The 20,831-nt window shown below is 41.5% G+C and overlaps 1 protein-coding gene across 1 annotated transcript in view; it reads right to left on the reverse strand.

Annotated features, from left to right (window-relative positions):
• Positions 1 to 20,831, reverse strand: part of PIP5K1C (phosphatidylinositol-4-phosphate 5-kinase type 1 gamma) — a 173,865-nt gene that overhangs the window by 52,496 nt on the left and 100,538 nt on the right. Inside the window, exons 9-12 of the mRNA XM_018565350.1 lie at positions 12,547 to 12,630; positions 12,283 to 12,331; positions 12,077 to 12,161; positions 8,183 to 8,344 (exon numbers count right to left, since the gene is read on the reverse strand). Of these exons, the coding sequence (XP_018420852.1) occupies positions 8,183 to 8,344; positions 12,077 to 12,161; positions 12,283 to 12,331; positions 12,547 to 12,630 (380 nt within the window). The remainder of the gene's footprint in view (positions 1 to 8,182; positions 8,345 to 12,076; positions 12,162 to 12,282; positions 12,332 to 12,546; positions 12,631 to 20,831) is intronic.

The following is a 20,831-nucleotide window of genomic DNA, read 5'->3' on the forward strand; positions in this document are numbered from 1 at the left end:
ATATATATATATATATATATATATTTTGTGGTATTGTATGGCAATCCCACGGTAGAACTGGGGGACTCTCAGCCAGAGGGGCTTAGCGGTTCCAGGAGGTAAGTTCTTGTACTGGGAAAGAGCTGACTTTGTGGCTCTTCCCAGGATTTCTGGATTTGGCATGGGATCGTGGAACTGGGAGATTTCTAAGAAAATTGGGAGGGATGAAATCTCCATTCCTGGGTTCATTGTTTATTAGTGGCCAACACCTAATTGCACACCTGTGCACTGCACTTATGGGAAGTGTGCTGGCTAGTGTTCTGGGCTCCAGCTGGGAAGAGGAACAGGGATGTTCAGGAGTCCTCCACCCAGAGGGGAGCCAGGTGGCTGTGTGTGCTAGAGCCACAGGAAGACAGCCGAGGAGGCTTAGAACACAGACGGTATTGTCTTGGGCCTTGTGAGATGGGATGAAAACCTGCCTGGTTTAAGTGAACCAAAGAACCAAAATAGGTTAATATGCGATTGGCCAGGACTTTGGCGAACAACTTAAGGTCCACATTGAGGAGGGCGATCGGGCGGTAACTGCCACACTGAGAAGGGTCCTTGTCGATTTTGGGGATCACAGTATGTGCGCCCTGAGGGAATCCAGGGGCATAGGGATCCCTTCTACAATGGCATTGAAGGCCTTCACAAAGTGCGGGGAAAGTATGGGCTCAAATTGTCAAGGGTAAACACGTCTGCACCCGGTGCCTTCCCAGACTTAAGGGGTGATTTAAACAGATCTCCAACCGCTGGTTCAAGAGAAGGCAAACCCGACCGCCGAAGATAGTCTGCGAACTCCGCCGCTATGTCTCTAGATAGGGACGCTTTTGTCCAGGAGCGAGTTAGAACTGTGAGACGAAGGGTTTCGACTGTGTGCCCCTCAATGCCCTTGCTAGCATCTGCCTTGGTTTGTTCGAGAACGCGTAAAACGTGCGTCTACACGTAACCAGGCGCCACTTAGAGCATTGAAACAGTAGGGAGTTCAAAGCCTCACAGCCCAGGTGCAAGGCGATCTGTGTGGTCATGGCCAGGGATACGGTCTAACTGTTGTGTAATCTCACCCGATCTCTACCTCTTGCGGCGCACTCCATGTCCAATGAGAATCCCACGAATCCTGCATTTATGAGCTTCCCAGACCGAAAGGGGACTTGGAACAGAAGATACTTTGGTGAAAAAGTAAGATCGATTCGCCCCACTACAGAACAGGGAAGTGGTCTGTACCGGATGTCCAAATGAGAAGCTTCACGAGAGCTCCAGGGTCCTGTCCTTCTCATGAGGCTGCACGCTGTTTGCCCTGCTTGCTGAGGTCACCTGATGCTGCACATGAGTCTACTCGAGAGTCGTTTGAAGTTTGCTGGGTGCTGGCATGGGGAAATTGTGTGGAGAAAGCTGGCTGCCTGAGCTGTATATTGTCTGCTACTGCTTGACATTGGATATTTTGAATTCCTCAGTGAGTAATGGCTATGTGAAAGCTGCCTGAGGTCTGCTGGAACCCAAGGAGGATGCAGGGGTAACAGCCCACGTGGCAAATGTTAACTGTTTGCTTGACAGCTCCAGCTGAAGCCCTTAATATGTGAGCCATAGTTAGCTCCTGGTCATTATTTTACCTGCTTGACTGCTTTGTGCTGCTGGCTATGCTGGAGGTTTTGCTGGCACTTGTGGTCCCTTGAGATATTTATCCTGCTACAACCTGCTATACTGCTCTATTCAGAGGAAGTACTGATTGTTATAAACATCTTACTACAGCTATTAAAAATGAAAAGACTTGGATGTTGAGATACGTCTGCTTTGCTAGCTGTATACTAAGAATTGTTTAAGAACTGTTGAGCATGACAAGGACTACCGGTATTATTGCCGCTGGCCTATAGCTTGGCCAATAGCGATATGCTGCTCCAGATATTTATCCGGTTACAACTTGCTATATTGCTCTATTCAGAGGAAGTACTGAATGTTGGCACTTGTGATCCCTTGAGATATCTATCCTGTTACAACCTGCTATACTGCTCTATTTAGAGGAAGTACTGAATGTTGGCACTTGTGATCCCTTGAGATATCTATCCTGTTACAACCTGCTATACTGCTCTATTTAGAGGAAGTACTGAATGTTGGCACTTGTGATCCCTTGAGATATCTATCCTGTTACAACCTGCTATACTGCTCTATTTAGAGGAAGTACTGAATGTTGGCACTTGTGATCCCTTGAGATATCTATCCTGTTACAACCTGCTATACTGCTCTATTTAGAGGAAGTACTGAATGTTATAAACATCTTACTACAGCTATCATAAATGAAAAGACTTGGATGTTGAGATAAATTTGCTTTGCTGGCTGTTCACTAAGTATTGCTTGAAGGAGAACTATGAGATGAGTGATTTCCACTCACCTCATAGTTCTAGCCGACCTGTGACAATGAGACTGTCACAGGTCGGCTCAGTAGATCGGGAGGTGAGCGAACACATACCAGGTTCGCTCACCTCTCGATCCTGTCACGGCTCTCTGCCGTGACAGGGGGAGGGCTGGATTACCCTCTCCGATCTGCCAGCGCTGACTGGCGGAACGGACGGGGGAGGGGGCGGGTACAGCTGGCTCTGCCTCTAGATAGGCAGAGCCAGCTGTCACTCATGCAGCTGGGCGGATCCCGTCATCTACGTTGGGATCCGCTCCGGCGTCTCGGTATACCTGAGCTTAGGATAACGGGAGGACGCTAGTTTGTGTCCTCCCGTTACCCTAAGGAGAACTATGGGGAAAAACACTGACCCCATAGTTCTCCTTTAAGAACTGTTTAAAATCTATTCAACAGGAGGATAAATACAAAGGAGGACTGATCACAGTGGGGTATATCTTGCAGTTTAGCGCGACAAGGACTATGGTTGCCGCTGGCCTATAGTTTGGCCAATAGCAATATGCTGTTCCAGGAGACATGATCCATAGACATTTTGGAATATAAAACAAGGGATCTATCTTGAATCGAAGCATTTAATCTCTCCCCTCTCGGCCGCTCTGCTGCTGCAGCGGCCAAGAGGGGAGAGATTAAGTGCTTGCGGGGGGTGTTTGCAAAGATATCATAGAGGCCCGGGGGGCAATTGCCACCCTGCCCCCGGGCCCAGTCCGCTCCTGGATCAGACTAATCCAGCACGTGCCCCACTCAATATGGCCGCAAGCGTGGGGCATACCGAGTGGGGCAACTCAGATTAATAACGTCCAAAAGATGTGGACTAGGAGGGGGGCCTCTTTAAGACTGCTCTGATCACACCGCTAAGCGATCCCTCTCTCTTCTCCCGACCGCTGCAGCTTCAGCTCCACGAAGCGAGCACTCAGAGAGGCGGCGGCGATCACACCTGTCAGCGTTCAGTCTCTCTCTCCTGGCAGTTGCAGCTTCAGAGCGATAACGGGTGTGATCAGAGCCGCCTCTCTGAGTGGAGCTGAAGCTGCAGCGGCCAGGAGAAGAGAGAGGGAGCGCAGAGAGCTAGCTCCGGCTCTGGATGGAATACTACCGCCGCGGCAAGCGTTCGCTTCTGTTCTCTCTTCTCCTTCTCGGCCGCTCTGTAGCTGCAGCAGCCGAGAAATAGAAGAGAGAATGGAAGCGAGTGAGCGACCACCGCGGCGGTAGTGTCCCATCCCTGGTCCCGCCGGTGGCGCACCCCATCGCTGACATTCTACTCGCCCCCCCCGCAATTTTCACTCGCCAATTGCGAGGGGGCGAGTGGAAATTTTGAGGCCTGGGATAGCCCACTCTATTAATCCCCTCTTTGTTCTCCAAGAAGGTTTAACACAAGGGGTTCAGAGGCTTTCAGCATTGGCATAAAGACGGGAACCAGCCGGAGGTGATGGTAGATTACTCCCCACAATAGGTATGAGTCTGGAAGACTCAAGTCAGGCGATAGGGGAAGGAGTGGGGGACAAATACCCCCCACAGAATTGATTTTATTGGCATTGCGGTATATTGCTTCAATAAATTGTTTTGGTGATGTCAAGCATTACGTTTAATTTCCTCAAAATGAGAGGTTTGAATGTTCCTGAAAAGAGAACACAGATATTGTATGATCTGCATAGACAAGGATTTCAAGTCCTGTTTCTGCAGGAAACACATTTTTGAAAGAAGGGGGGCTCTATCTTTAAGTATTATTCTTCTTGGTTTGCTAGTAATTGCCCCCAAAGTAAAGCTAGAGGAGTAGCAATAGGAATACATGCATCTGTACCCTTTTCTTTAGTCCAGGAGTTGACTGAAGGAAGGAAGATATATTTTTATAAAATGTAGATTGAACACAAGAATGTTTAGATTGGCCAATATATATGCACCAAATCAGGGCCAAGCAGCAATGCTTACAAAAACATTGGATCGATTGGAAAATTTAATGGAAGGGGAAACAATGATAGGGGAAGATTTCAATATAACATTAAATCCAATACTAGATACCTCCTAGAGGCAATCATCATATATCTTTAATGCAAATGAATAGATTAAAGAAAAGATTAAATCGTCATCAGTTGATCGATCTCTGGAGGGTATTGAATCCAGCTGTGAGAGACAATACATGTTACTCAACGACACATCAATCATACAGTAGGATATCATTTTTCCTGACCTCTCATAGCTTGCTCAGCTGGAATCCATGCTGATATGGTCGGATCAATTTCCAATTTTTTTTACGATGCAGTTTCCAGCTACTAGCAAACCCTGCTCATCATGGAGGCTAAATGAGAACTTATTGTCTGATCCTCAGGTGAGGTTAGATATCTCTAAGGGGATTAAGAATTTTTTGACTGATCATATCAATGATACGGTGTTGCCTACCAAATGAAAAGCGTTGAAATGTGTTTTACGGGTATACTTATCACACATGGATCACGGCTGAAGAAGTAAAAGGAGTCCGCTATAAGAAAATTGTTACAGGAAATACATACTTTGGCATAAATCATTCCGTGGGGGACCCGACAAAGAGACTTAGGAGCCCTGGGCTCTATGCGCCCTGTCCAGCTCAATGGAATTGGTAGGAGGCTTATCCAAGTAGTAATTAAGGACAGCCTGCACAGTGGATCGCAAGTCATAGTCCGTAGTGGCCTCTGGATCCCCTTTAAGCGATTAGAGAAAGAGCTTTAGCGAAAGATTAATGCTCAGTTACTGTTCTCCTGGTCATCCATCTGCAGACACATAGAGGCCATACGTCGCCCAGCCTGTGCCTGCGTCGATTCCAAGGTTGCCACCCATTCCAGCAAGGCGGACGTCATAGTCTCCACACCACACACCCGTCCATCCAGGGTCAAGAGGTGTTTAACCGATCGCGTCGTCGCCATCATCTCAGGCCGCATGGCTCTCACAGTGGTCGAGCGGGAGAACAAGGTTGGCAAGTCTGGGTGTCGGAGGCCTCACAAAGGGCTCGGGAGGGTCTTTTCTTTTGGCATGAAGTAGAGTCCGGGTGTTAAAGTCCGCTAGACAGCCTTCCCACCCCGATCCGCACAGAGCTCCTGAAATGTGCTGCCTTGCACCACCATGTTCCGGCCACGCCCCCTACTTGTTCTTCTTTACACTGAAGGTAGTTCTTAATGACATTGGCTGTATGTTTGGGGTCATTGTCCTGCTGCAGAATACATTTGGGGCCAATCACATGCCTCCCTGAGGGTATGGCACGATGGATAAGTATCTACTTGTATTTCTCAGCATTGAGGACACCATTGATTCTGACCAAATCTCCAACTCCATTGGCAGAAATGTCGCCCCAGACTTGCAAAAAACCTTCACCATGCTTCACTGTTGCTGCAGATACTCATTATGGTACCGCTCTCCAGCCCTTCGGCTAACAAAGTGCCTCCTGCTACAGCCAAATATTTCAAATTTTGACTCATCAATCCAGAGCACCTGCTGCCATTTTTCTGCACTCCAGTTCCTATGTTTTTGTGCATAGTTGAGTCACTTAGCCATGTTTACATACCTTCCATGAGGTATAACTTTTAGCTGCAGCAGAATTTGAAATATTTGGCTTTGGTTTTTTTTTAACCTAGACAAAAACAGGCAGTGAACTCACTAAAATATAAAAAAAACACAGCCCAGGGCGGCAGCCTACCCTAGTGGCTAATCTCCTCCCCTCACGATGTTGAGTAGCACATCATTTGAACACTTGGTTTGGTTGGCATCCAAAACCAGGCCCAGGTATTCCAGGCAATGAGGTGGAATCAGCGAGGACTCAAGATTTAATATCCACCTGAATCAGTCCAGAAACTGAATGGTGAGGGACAGTTTGGACCCTAGTTCCGAGTAAAACTCCATGCCCAACAGAAAGCCGTTCAGGTACCCCACAGTTGGTTTCCCCCTAGACCTCATGGGAGCTAACACCAGTGCCAACAACTTGGTAAAGATCTGAGCCATGGCTAGGCTGAAGGCCAAGACTGCAAACTGATAATGCTCCTCCCCTACCACAAAGGGCAAGCACGGCTCATAGTGACATCACAGAAAAAGAAAATTATTTTAGTTGATAAGAAAACCATGTAAAAGAGATCAACTCGATCAAAATAATTGTATCAGTGGATGTAATTTCTTTTTAAAAACTGTATTGTTTCCTTAGAAAGTTTGTAATTATAGATGTACTGTATATGACAGCAACTATTTGCTCATTACATACACCATTCGCTTCCTGCTATGCAGTGTTATACAATAGTTATACTTTATTGCTCCCTCACACAATGCAAGTTCATGAGTCAGGAAACCATGCTTCACTTATGTTTGGACAAGGTAGAGAAGAGGGGTAGATGACGTCACAATCTTCAATTGTCCAATCGGAGAATGCCTTGTATCCCACCTCAAACCACTCAACCATCACATTCTCAAACAATTCATCCCCACACAGCTACCTCCTCATGTATCACTTGCCCCTCCTTTTTAGATTGTAAGCCCTCAAGGGCAGGGCCCTCCTTACCAACTTTTCTTGAATTGTATTGTGATTGTCCAGCGCTTTACAATATAAGGAAGACATTACAAACGGTTGGCGCTAATCAAATCCTGAATAATAATTAATAATAATAATTTTCATTGAAAAAATTCAAGATGCTCTCTCAATGGCAGCAGTGCCGAGCAAGCAATTCTCTGTGCCGCATCCGGAAGATCACAGCTATCACTGTATGTAGTACAAGCCCACATTTTTTGCATCTCCAGAGGCCCTCGGGATATCAGATATGGATACTTACAATGAGCCAAGCTATACCAATGTAAGGTTTCATACAATATAATTCCTGGAGTTCCACTGCAAGTAAACACTGCAAAATAACTATAAAATATATTTGCTCACTGTAAATATGTTTTCATTACTATGCATATTATTTTGTAAATACATTTTTTTTGGTTCTTCTCAGTATGCATATTTCATACCTGAGCAGCCCATGGGGATCCTGTAACGCACTATAGTAACCAGAGCTACTACAGTGCTTCACAGTGATCTCCCAGGTCCTGTAATGATGCTGAGCTGAGTAGTTTCCACTCTGCTCTAAAAACTCAGAGGGTAATTCACGCAGCACAGCAGCCATTCAGAGAACTCCTAGTATTTTTATCAATGAATGCAAGGCATTCTCTTATTGGATGAAGGGCAGTGACATCATTATCTCCCCTTGTCCGATCAAAGAACACCAAGCGACCCCTTGTGTTTTCAGATAAGAGGGTAATCTGCTCAGCTCAGCACCAGTACAGGAGCTGGAAGATCACTGTAAAGCACTGTAGTAACTCTGGCTACTAGAGTGCTTCACAAGATTCACATGGGCTGTTCACGTACATTGGGCCCAGCTGGACCAATGTGAGTATGCACAAAAAGTTCAAATTTAACTATGACTAGCTGTAATCCTGCTTAATGTTTCCCACTCACATCACTGACTGGAACACAATGTTAGGTATAATTTCTAATATTTCATCATTGGGTGGCACAGTATGTTTCAAAAGCTGTCAGTCTACTGAGTTGGTGAAAAAAGCATATCATACTAACTCCAGATCTAAGACTCATTTCCCAAAGCTCCAGCACCAACCTAAGACTGTCTATGTTTATCCACGTGGCAGTAATTTTCAAATTTGAAATGAAAATAATGGTCACTTTTTTAAAAATAAGGATACTTATCCTGGTATATTAGCATTCTAAATTAAGACTCTTATGTCCAAGCCATGATACATTATTATATAAATTACCATTATCATCCAAAGTCGGGCAGCTACTTGCCCCATGAAGTTCATATTGCCCTTCTTCATGTTCAACTAAGATCTGTCCGGCAGAGCATGCTGAAGAGGGACCTATAGAATGAGGAGCCAGAAGGGCACTTCTTCCTTTTTTAGATGGTGATGATTTCAGAGCTAAATGGAAAGAAAACGCACAATGTGAATTTTGCCACTGAATCTATATATGGAGAAATTTGTACAGTTAAAGAGACATGGCCCCCAGCCTAGGGTGTCATAGTGTTTGCTGCCACCATTTGCACTTACACATGGCCTTACACGAGTTAAAATGTATCTGAACCTAAAAGGAACCATGTAATATATTACAGCTTACCAATCGTTAAATGTGGTGGCTGCATTCGTTTTTTCCTTTGTTAGGCTTTTCCTTTATTTTCACCTGGGGGCCAGTAAGTTCGTTATTTTTTTACTTCCTTTAACAAACCAAGCTGTCCAGAAAAAAAGTGGCAGATAGAGGGTTGAGACAAACCATTTAACGCTGACAGGGATGCTTACAATGGTCAGCTTTTTTTTATATATGTAAAACCTTTATCCCAAAAGGAAATAAGAAAAACTGTTGCTGCAACTGCTTAACCTCTTCACAACCTATGATGGGATAATCCTGTCATGAAGTCTGAACTGGTTACACAGACTCCCAGTGGCTTTTAGCCGCTGGGAGTCTGTTCCATTTTGTAGAGCCGGCGACCGGCCTTACAGTAGAAGCGATTCTGGCGGCTCAGCTGCCGCTAGATCGCTTCTACGATCCAGAAACCAGGTCAGCAGAGAGCTGGGGAGGAGAGTGGCGAACATCCGTTCACCGATCCCCTCCCTGTACTATGGGACCGGGGAGCGACACATATTGCATCATTTATTTCATTGTAAAGGTGACACTGAGGGTCTTTTTAACCCCCAGCATGATAGCAATGTATTTTCCTATGGAACAAGGTAGTATCTATTAGCATACCCGCTAGTACTTTACTAAAATATAGGGGTTTGATTTACTTAAAGAGTAGAGTCTGTTCACGTTGCGAAGTGAATGTTAGTATATAAGGTTAAAGCTGTATTCCAAGCACATATAAAAGACAAAAATTAATACAGCTCACTATTCATGAATATATAATTAAATGTATTTCTTAAAATGCAAGCAGTGTAAAAAACTAAAGCTAACTTAACATCAGCCACTCTCCTATACAGCAGAAAACAGGGAGAGGGAAAAAGCAGAATAAACCATTTATTTGTGCTTCAAGGAATACTGATGAGCTGATGGGAGCAGAGAACAGAGTGACAAAGAGGAGACCTAATCAGTCTGCCTCTTCTCCTTTCAATGTCCAGTATAGTAGGATCAAGTTGTACAGAGCTAAAAACCTCACAGTAGGAGTTACATAGATGTTCAATGTGTGAATAAATAATAAATGTCAGAAAAGATCATTTAAATCAATATTCTATACGTAGTGAACAAATATAGTGAAAATGTTTTCCATGCAAATACTGTGTAAATTGTAGAGCTACAGGAGCAAAGAAGAAAATCACTTCGTTTAAATCTAATGAAACCAATAAAGAGTATAAAATAAAGAACTTAATTTCTTGCCATAGTAATTTCGTAACCTACTTATTAGAATGCCCATGTGGCTTACAGTATGGGGGAAGGACAACTAGAGAACTCAGGAAAAGATTGGAGGAGCATGTGAATAATATTAAAAAGGGTTTTAATAAGCACAGTCTATCTAGGCATTTTAGAATTTTCCACAATTGTGACCCCAAAGGTTTAAAGATAGTGGGAAATGATAAAATATAGAATGATTGGAGAGGTAGCAACCTTACCCGTAAGGTATCGCAAAATGAATCCAAATGGATTTATGTATTAGACACCTTGTTTCCTAAGGGGCTTAATATTGATTTTGACCTAAACTGTTTTTTATGTAGTAAATTATGTAGAATGGACATTATGGGGGTTTTAGTTTTTAGTGTTTTTGTCCCATTGCGCTATATACAGGGCTTGAAAAATTTTAGGGTGTCTCACCAGTCAGTCAAAAATTTCACCAGTCAGCATGACCGGACTATCGGCCTTGCAATTTACGTTAACATTTTTTGGGGACAGATAGAGCTTTCTTTTGGAGGTATATAATCACCTCGGGGGGTTTTTTTTTTTTTACTATATAATGAAAAAAGTAAAAGAAAAAAAAAGTTTCCATACACTATGTTATAAAACATTTATTATTACCCATATTTTTGGTAAAACATAAAAGTCGGGGCCACGTCGGGTAAATAGACACCAAACATGTCAAGCCTTAAAATTGCTTAGGCAACACTTAAAACGCTTTTACTGCTCATAAGTTTTCGGTGATTGATGGCCCTAAAATGATTGCTCTCACTCCTACGTTTGCGGCGATATGTAACATGTGCGGCACAATAGGCGCAATCGGCGTTTTCGCACGTAGGCGCACCCGACTCATATCTGAGTGTGTATGTGGTGGGTGGGGACTTAAAAAAAATTGTTTTCTTTTTACATTTTTTTATGCTTTAATTTTCAAGCCCTGGCTATATATGTTATTTATTTGTGCTCATTTTATATATGTTTTAATATTTAAATTTATTGTAAATGTATTTTAATATATTAATTTGTATATGTGCCTCACTATGGGTTAATTATCTCCCATTAAACGATCTGATGGCAATTTTCCATGCATGCAATTGAGCTCTGCATTGCTATAAAGTTGCCAGTATGTTGTAGCGAGTCAGACCTGCTGTCCTTTGATAACGTCTTGATGATGAAACGCGTCAAGGCGGGTCTTTCTGACGCTACACTGAGCATAGGATTTGGACGATTTGCAATTTATCTACCGGCCGGGTGTTTTTTACTTCACATGTGAGTTTTTTTATGTTATTTTTGAATAAAACGATTTTGACATACTGCACAATGAGGAATTTCATTTTATTCTATACAAATGGGGTTACCCATGATAAGCGTACATGAACGAGTGGATCTCGAGGAAGGAGGACGCTGAGTTCTATGACACTGAAGCATGATTTGGCTGTTGGAATACAACAGTGTGGGGTGAGTGTATACCCATTGGGGAATTAATCTATAACAGGAGGGGATCACGGAGTGAAGCACCGGATTATTGAAACACATGATTTATATGTTTTTCTCACTTTATGGGATGAGGAATGAACTTTGCTTTTTTCACTTTTAAAAAACTTTTTTGGATTTCTCACTGTTTGGAACATGGACTGTTAATTGTTTGAATGTTCGTTTTTGATATAATTAGATCAGTCCTGTATATTAATTCACTGATATATAGTTAGACATTTTCACTATATTTGTTCACTACGTATAGGGTATTGATTTGAAATGATCTTTTCTGACATTTATTATTTATTCACACATTGAACATCTATGCAACTCCTACTGTGAAGTTTTTAGCGCTGTACAACTTGATCCTCGAATTTGAAACCTTTGTGTTTTGGTATAGCAGCTTTTAACTGATTTGGAGTTAAAATGGGTTGGGGAAAGAGTTGGGGAAAGAGTTGGGGAAAGACAAGAACTGTAAGTGTTACTTAACTGCAGCAGAGAAAAATGTGTTCCCTGCACTACCAGAAAGAACTGCGCAGTGTGACAGGGCTGTGTAAATATAAGGAATGGATGAATGAAAATACAAATCTTTGGCAGGTAAAACAGCTCTGTTATATGTATTAAATCTGTGTATTTATTGGTTTGCCTGAAGTTCAGCTTTAAGCTGTGGAGGCTCTAATCCCTTAGTAAATCCACTCCCAGTATGTCAAGGAACAGTGAAGTACAATAAAAGCTGCAATTTTCAGTTCAAAATGAATATATTGCCAAAATTCTGTAATGGGCTAGTATGTAAAACTCACATGATGTCTTTCGGAACACGATGTTAGTCATGAACTTGAAGAAACGGTCAGCATAGAAGCCTGGTCTGTGTACAGAAACAGTGTCCTGAAACAAAAACAAAAAAACTTAGGCATAATTGATCAAATGAAAGTTAATTTATTTTTTAAACATTTTCCGGACTGCAGGCTGCTGTCTTTTTTAGTCTTGGCAATCTTGGGTAACTCACCCCATCATGAACAAGAGCTTTCCATGTGTGTTCCAGCTTCTTGATAAATCTAAGACCGAAAAAGGAAAGCAGTGCATTACAATCACAAAGGTTCCTTCTTCAATATCATTATACTGTATTAATTTTAAAAGATGGTTAAAACAAAATAACCTAAATACATGTTATCATAAAAACCGCATTACCAAAATACTATCTCAGGATCTAATAAGGAATGGAAACAAGTAAAACACAAAAGGCAAATGGTAAATGAAGGTGGTTATGTACCTGTATGACTGCAATATGTCAATAATTCCTATGTACAGTAACAGACGTTCCCCTCTTCCATTGACAGCTGGAATACCTCCCATTCTATAACGGATGCAGTAGTTGTGAAAACAACAAGAAATATTCTGTATCAAAAAACAGGCGCAAAATCATAATAAAGTGCAATTATTATAAACCAAAGGAAACATTTACTATAGGCAGACAAAATATGTTACTACAGTACATAGTAAACCATACATTGATGTCTTTACTAACTTAAATGAATAGGATCAGCTCACCAGAAAACTAAAATGACAAAAAAGTAGTTGCAGTTTTGGTTAAAACAAAAAGACAAGATAAGCAGGCAGGGGCGTAACTAGAAATCACAGGGCCCCATAGCAAAATTTTGTATGGGGCCCTGTGATTTCTAGTTACACCCCTTGAAGAGCCCACATTGCTCACCTGAGGGTGACCCTGCAACCCTGGCCGTACCCCCCTGGGCCCGGGCCCCATATCGGCCACCTGGGTCGCTAAGGCTATTGTTACGCCACTGTAAGCAGGTATCTCTGATTAAGCAGATAAGTGGATTTTTTCTTTTTAAGGTTTGAAAAGGAACAGAAGTACATATTTTGGGTTTGCTAAATCTCTCGAGGATTTAAAGAAAAGGTTTCCAGCTCCTCGAACTCGCACTTACCCTTATGACTGGGCCACCCCTGGGAACATTATATCAGCGAGGTGCAGACATTAGGTATCCTACGTATGCCCAACAAAAACCTCATCAAAGTGCACAAGGTGTACGTAGTGTGTGCTCCCCTGCAGCTTTTACCAGCAATGCCTCTCTGTCAAAATGACAGCTAGCTCTTGCTGAGAAATACAGCAGTTGGCTTTGTACTTGCATGTACTCTGTTTTATTATAATAAAGATCAAAAAAAAGATTTAAAAAATGTAACTTAAAGGAACCATTACAATTTCAATAAAAAAATTGCAAAATTAAAGAAAACTATTTTATTTATAAATACTTTCACTTAATACCGAAAACATAATTTTATAGCCATTATAAAGAGAACATTTCTACAAGGACAATGAAGCTCAACCCTGGACTATATGTTTAAAAAAAACCCACACACACACCATTGACACTTGACTCAATTAATACATGATTTTTGATATAAAGCTAGTATATTATTGGCCAAGTGTAAACCAATCAGGCTCTACTGTATTGTTACATGAAAGAAAAGCAGAGGGATAATCCGAACTATGGATAATCTATGTGTGGTCATCAGTAACAATGATGGTCTATGCTAATATTCTATGTAATAAAGGAGAAACGCTCTGTGTGAGAAACCCTTGAGTGCTCGGCACCACACCCACGAAATCAAGATTAAGAAACAAGTGGGTGTGTGGGGTTTTTTAGGTGCCTACAAAACCAAAACCATATAAGTGTATCAAAACATAGTTTTATTATTAAAACATGTTATTAAAATAATGTAAAATTGAAAATATAAAGCTTCCTTATTAGAAATTACATTGCCAACTACATATATATGCATCCAAGACCCTTGGATGCATATATATGTAGCCCTATCTGTCCTCTAAAAAACAATATATAAGGTGCACTTTGTAAGAAAGTATATTACTGACGTGGAAGAATCACACAGCAAACATTTCAAGTGTGTCAGTCATTTATGAACAGAAACTAAAAACAAGCTCAGTCATGAAGGGGTTAAATCAAGTATGGCGGTTAAAACACAGGAGAGAAATTTTAAATGATTAACAAGATGGTACAGATGCCCAACAATAGTACACATGTGTGCTGGAGATGTGGCAGGGAAGAGGGAACAATGATATACATATGGTAGTCATGTCAACAGCTAAGAATATATTGAAGATCAATTTTTGAGATAGGGCGATAACTGACGTGTTGAGTATGCCAGAGACTCCTGAGGTTGCGTTACTGTCAATGCATCAGAGCCCAGTAACAGAATTAAAAAAGGACTGTTGTGCCATATATTGGTAGCTGCAAGGGCAATAATTCCTAGGTATTGGAGGATATCAAGTTTACCCCAGGTGTGGGAGTGGGTAGTGGAACTGAACAATACCATGCGTATGGAGGAACTTACTGCACGCTTATATGATAGATATATGAGGTTTGTAGAGAAGTGGAGACCCTGGAGGGAATATAATAGCTCAGTAGAGGTTTGGAAAAATGTTATAAATATACCCGTGGTTCCTGGGCTTTTCTTTTTCCCTTTCTCTTTTTTTTCTTCTTTGTCTCATTGGGGGAGGGCAGCAAGTGGAGGGAGAGATATGTCATTTTAATGTACGATATATAGAGTTAAATTATTTCTAGGAATGGAAAGCAAAGTTATGCTGTAAGACAGGCCTCAAAATTTCTACTCACCCCCTCGCAATTGGCAAGTGAAAATTGCGTGGGGGCGAGTGGAATGTCATGGGGGATGCCACATGCAGGACCATGGGCAGTTAACTACCGCCGCTTCCGTAGCTCCCTTCAGCTCTCTCTTCTCCTCTTCGGCCGCTCTGTAGCTGCAGCGGCCAAGGAGAAGAATCAGTTCGGCTGTCTTCCCTTCTCTTCGGTGCCTTCCCTTCTCTTCAGCCACCAAAATTCATAATTTGTGAGAAAGTGAACACATTTTTTTTTTTTAAACTTGTTGCCGAACATTCATCAGCACTTTGATTCTTCTTCAGTTGCTTTTGTGTAACTAATTCTGATGCAGTTTCATCAACTGCTGTGGCCTTTCTTTGAGACAGTCATCTCAATGCTTGTCTGAATCATCTTTTAGTATTAAAGTCTATTGTGTGTAGCTGGTTTTGAAAAAAAAGAGTCTTGGTATTGGCATCTTTGCTGAAAAAAGTCGTCTGTGTATTTATTTCCATCTTTGCATAATCTCGGTTCCATCAATGATGATTTCTGCCTTGACATCCTTAGCTACACATATTCAAAGGCTGAATTTTTTTTCTGATCTCATGGATCTTTAGGAAGGTGATCCTTGTATTTCCACATTTGTTTGCATCTTCAATCTATTTACAAAAATGTTTGCAATATTGGTCCTTGTCCTACAGGTCACAATTCTATAGCAGTATGGCAGTCTTGTTAATGTCTTTGCTGACCATTAAAGCCACACTATTCTTTGGTCTTCTTGACCAGAACAGTAGATTGTAAGGTCTTCTGACTGAAAGTGTCCTAAGCCACTCCATTTGACTGATTCTTAAGACACTGATGTTTAAAATATTCATTGCCATCGTCAGTAGTCCAGTTTACCTTGATTTATGCCTTGTACGTCCTAAGTTCCTATCATGAGTCTGTTTTTTCAGCATTGGATTTCCTTTTCTTGCACGGCAAAATTATGTTACTACATAACCAAAGGTTTCAGTCTAGTTACGTCATTCATACCAGCTGTACTTTGAAAAGAAAAAATAGATCTTACTTAGTAGTATGTTGAGTGCCTTCTGACCTGAGGGGCCCATCTTCCCCATTTATCCTACTTTACCTATCTACAGTACTTGGTTTCTTGGTAAGGTACAGAAGTAGCTTATCATTGCCTTTTTCTGCTCAGTTTGGGTTAATTTATCTGTCTTTTTCACATCCATGATAACCACTGTTCACATAGCTGCTGCCCAATATAAGTGGTACGTTTTAGTCTGGCTCTCTTGTCAAAGCTGTCTGCCATTGTTGACTCTAACAGAATTTTAAACTCCAGGCAGCATAGCTTTTAGCTTCCCTGATGCATGCAATGCTTCTCGCCTCCATAAGGCACCTTTCCATGAGAAGGCCAAATGAGTATACCTGACCCAAAAAGTGTGTAATTAAGAAACCAATAGATGTATATACCTGCTTCACAAATTATGACAATGTTTGTGCTCAACGCATTATACCCAATGTCCAAATGCATAACCAATTGTGAAACCATTATCACCAAGTTTCCCAAGATATTTGGTAAATAAAATGTCCTTCAGGTGCCACAACATTGAACTTGTAAATCCATAGGGATTCTTTTTGCAATTCCAGAAATGTCACCTCCACTATTATTTATTACAGGTATTTATAGGAAATAATTTGCTGCTGTAGTTAGTGCTTATTTCTGGATGCCAAATTAATAAGATATTTTTTGTTTTCAGTTTTCTTCACACAATGGCAGGTAATTCCATCACATAATATAATTGCAGATCTTACATTTCCTGCTGCCATTCTGGATTGTGTATGTTGACTACACATACTTGCATACTGTATAGAGCAAGCACCATATGGATGGATGCTTTAAAGTCTAGTCCCTCCACGGAAATGGTTCATAGTAGGTTTTATAAAGGAGGTGCTTTTTTTTGCTGTAATGGAAGGTTTCTGGGTAATATGTCTCATGACTCTTTCACCCATTTGAAGGATGGGCTTGTGCTTATTCAAAATCTTATATAAAGCTGGCTACTGGTTATTATAAACAGTGGTTAGTCAGACTAAATCTGTAGTTTTCTTTCATTGTGGTGTTAACAGGGTATCTCGATTTAAGTCTTTTACTGGCAGAGCCGTTTTTGCGTTTTTTGGAAACGTTATATTTTACATTTCAGACATGAAAAATACTTAGTCCCCCCCCCCCCCGAATTATAGATTTCCTGAATATGAATAAAATGGTGGCAGATGCAAATTTTTATGTCACATGATATTAGCACAACTTTTTATCAAACCCAAAATTTCAGTAAAAATTACACTTAAAAGAGAACTATGGGGTAAGTGTTTTTTGCCCATAGTTTTCTTTAGGGTGACGGGAGCACATATACTAACCTTCTGCCGTGACCCAAAACTCAGTATATCGCCCGCAATATACTGAGAGTGCCACAGCCGGGACGGATCCTGACAATATTGTCGAGATCCACCCAGCTGCGTGAGTGACAGCTGGCTCTACCTATCTAGAGGCAGAGCCAGCTGTGCCCACCCCCTCCCTCGTTCGTTCCTCCACCCAGCGCTGGAGGATCGGAGAGGGGAGGGGGGATTTCCTGCTGAAGCGGTGACTGACAGTCACCGTTCACTGCGGGGAAACTATTGTGAAATGAGCAGATTGGTGCATGGTTCTGCTCACTTCCCGATCGATACAGTCGACCTGTGATAACTTCTTTGTCACAGGTCGGCTCTAACTATGAAGATGAGTGGAAATCACTCACCACATAGTTCTCCTTTAAGTTAATTTTAGTGCACAAATACACAATATAATAGCCATATTTTCTGTATTAAAGATAAGGTTGTGCCGAGTAAATAGATACCCAAAATGATGAACTTCAAAACTACGTGCTCCCGTGAAACAGCAAAGAAATATGGTACCCCAAATTGTTTACAGGAGACGCTTTAAAACCCTGTACAGGCCATCAGTTTAGAGTTGGCACATCATGCTTTATCAGCTTCTTCCCGGGCCTCTCTATCCACAAACAACACCTTAGAAACCGGAAGTAATGAAAGTCACTTCCAGTTTTATTCAACGGGAGGGGGGGGAGATCAGTGAATGGTTGTTCACTGGTCTTTCTCCCCTCTACCCACCGACACCTCTGATGCCAGTCCAGGGCCCGCAGAGCCTAGGAAACAAGCTGGGGGTAGAATTTACCAGCCCCTGGAAGGAATCAGGTAGCTTTACAACTGCCTAAATTGCTTCCGGTTTAAAGCCAACAGTCGGCTTTACACAGGTAAAGAGTTTACACTGTTACACTGTTTAAACCGTTGACAGAGGCCCGCTGTTGCCAAGGTATGCCATACATCTGTGACAGCGAAAGGGTTAAGGAAAACAAAAAAGAAATGCATCTCCAGCTGTTCACCCATAGATGAGTTACACTTACTTGCAATTTTTTGTTTTCTGGAATTAAATATTGTAAGTTACGGTTTTACTATAATTTTAAGTTCCGAAGTGCCATAATCTGTTCTTGGAATTAACTATGTGCAGCCCTCAGTAAACATAATGTGGCCACTTGAAGATTTAGTCCTCTCAATTTGGCCCACTGTTTCATCAGAGTCTGACACGTCTGCTCTAAACCATTTCATTGTTCAGGTCCAGAAAACGTGTTGAGGACATGTAAGCGGTCATAAATATAAACATAAGAACCATATATAAAACAATAATAAAACGTAAGTGCAAATATGTATTGCAAAAAAAACTGTGGTTACATAAATCAATGTCCACAATCAATGGAGGTAACACGACTGGCTCCGCCCATCTAGAGACATAACGATCAGCAATACACGACACGCGCGTAAGTAAATACATAAAAACGCGTCATGCCTGCGTGAAACCGCGCCATGATGTGCGTGTTCGCTTGGTAAATGCATTGTTGCGGGTTAAAACGCGCACGCAGCCTGCGCGTGTGCGTGTTGGGCTTCGTAAATCAGCCCCAATGTCTCTGAATCTGTGCATATCAACCAATTATAGATGGAAAAGTGATACTAAATATCCATGAGATAGTATGTCTCAATTCATGCACAAACAACCACATCAGAGGCTAATAAATCTGTATGTATGTATGATATTTGTATTCCGTCAACTTGCTACAAAAATAACATTCTCTGGAAGGTTAATACAATGTCTGATTGTGCAGATAATCAAACGAACATGCGTTGATCAATGGTGTTCCTATCTCATTCAGATGAAGGATCGGTCCCAAGCGGTTTGTGGTGGAGATGATCATATATTAGAATGGACAAACTCCAATAGTAAACTCCTTGATGCTAGTTTGGATAGTGATAGCTATGATATGATCAATCAATGTCCATGGCTGGGGAAACAACTGGCCACGCTTCAAGGGAGTGCAGGTAGATCCTGTTGTAGACATGTGCAATTCGTTTAGTTTCTAATCGAAATTTCGGAAATTCAGAGATTCGGATGTATCCGAATTCCGAATTACAGATATAACGAATGCAAACGAATCAGAATTTCCAATTCCGAAATTCGTTAGCGGTAGTCTGTACGAAATTTCGTTTGTTGTGAGACAATTTCATGGACAAGATGGTGGAGGTCCCAACTAAAAAAAATGCCATCCTAGATTTAATCATTACTAATAATGCAGAGTTAATTGAAGATATTGTTATTGGGGAGACACTGGGCAATAGTGATCACAATGTGATTACTTTCAATATTGGATACAGGAAAGGGAAGCGGGCTGGTAGGACAAGAACCCTTAATTTCAGAAGGGCTAACTTTGATAAACTGCGCCCCCTAGTGGGGGACATCAAATGGAAAAATGTATTTCACAAACTGAACTCGGACCAAAAGTGGGAATGTTTTAATAACACATTACATATTGCCATTGCCAAATGTATACCTTTGGTTAATAAAAGTAGAAGATCACAAACAAAACCTGTATGGCTGAATAAAAATTTAAAGCATCACATAAAGGAAAAGCGAGTGGCATTGACACAAAATATAGGATGGAGGCGACGGCATTGGCGTTCCATAACTACAAAGTATGTAATAAAAGATGTAAACTAGTAATACGGGCAGCTAAAATAGAGTGTGAAAAGCATATTGCCACAGATAGTAAAAAAAAAAACCCCAATCTGGAGAAAGATTTGGGGGTCATTGTAGACCATAAACTGAATAATAGATTACAGTGCCAGGTTGCTCTAAGCCTGTCCTGCATCAAGAAGGGAATGTTTTGCAGGGACAAGTCTATAATTTTGCCACTTTACACATCACTGGTTTGGCCTCACCTGGAGTATGCGGTGCAGTTTTGGGCACCGGTACACAGAAAGGATATCCTTGAGCTGGAGAAAGTCCAGTGGAGGGCAACCAAACTCCTTAAGGTGATGGAGGACCAGAACTATGAGACAAGTCTACTAAATTTAAATATGTTTACGTTGGAAGTAAGGAGATTAAGGGGGGACATGATTTTCATGTACAAAATGTTCCATAGTCATAGCAACATTAGCAACAAACTCTTTAAGATTAATTCTGTAACAAAGACTAGAGGCCACTACCTAAAACTGGTAGAAAAAAAATTCAAACCCAAGGGGCGAAGGGGCTTCTTCTCAGTTCGCGCGGTTAGGGTCTGGAACTCGCTGTCTCAAGCAGTGATTTCCGCAAATAGTCTGGAATCATTCAAGAAGCTTTTGGACGATTTCCTGAGAGACCATAATGTACAAGGGTACAGGTACTCTTAAGAATGAGATGACTCAGGGACCTATACACACACACACACACACACAATAGGTTGGACTTGATGGACTTATGTCTTTATTCAACCTCAAATACTATGTAACATTCGAGGCAACAAAAAAAAAATTTTTTCCTCAAATGTCACTTTGCTGCAACGAAACGAAA

Source organism: Nanorana parkeri, unplaced genomic scaffold (genome assembly GCF_000935625.1).
Source record: "Nanorana parkeri isolate BGI_ZX_2015 unplaced genomic scaffold, ASM93562v1 scaffold836, whole genome shotgun sequence".
NCBI lineage: Eukaryota > Metazoa > Chordata > Amphibia > Anura > Dicroglossidae > Nanorana > Nanorana parkeri.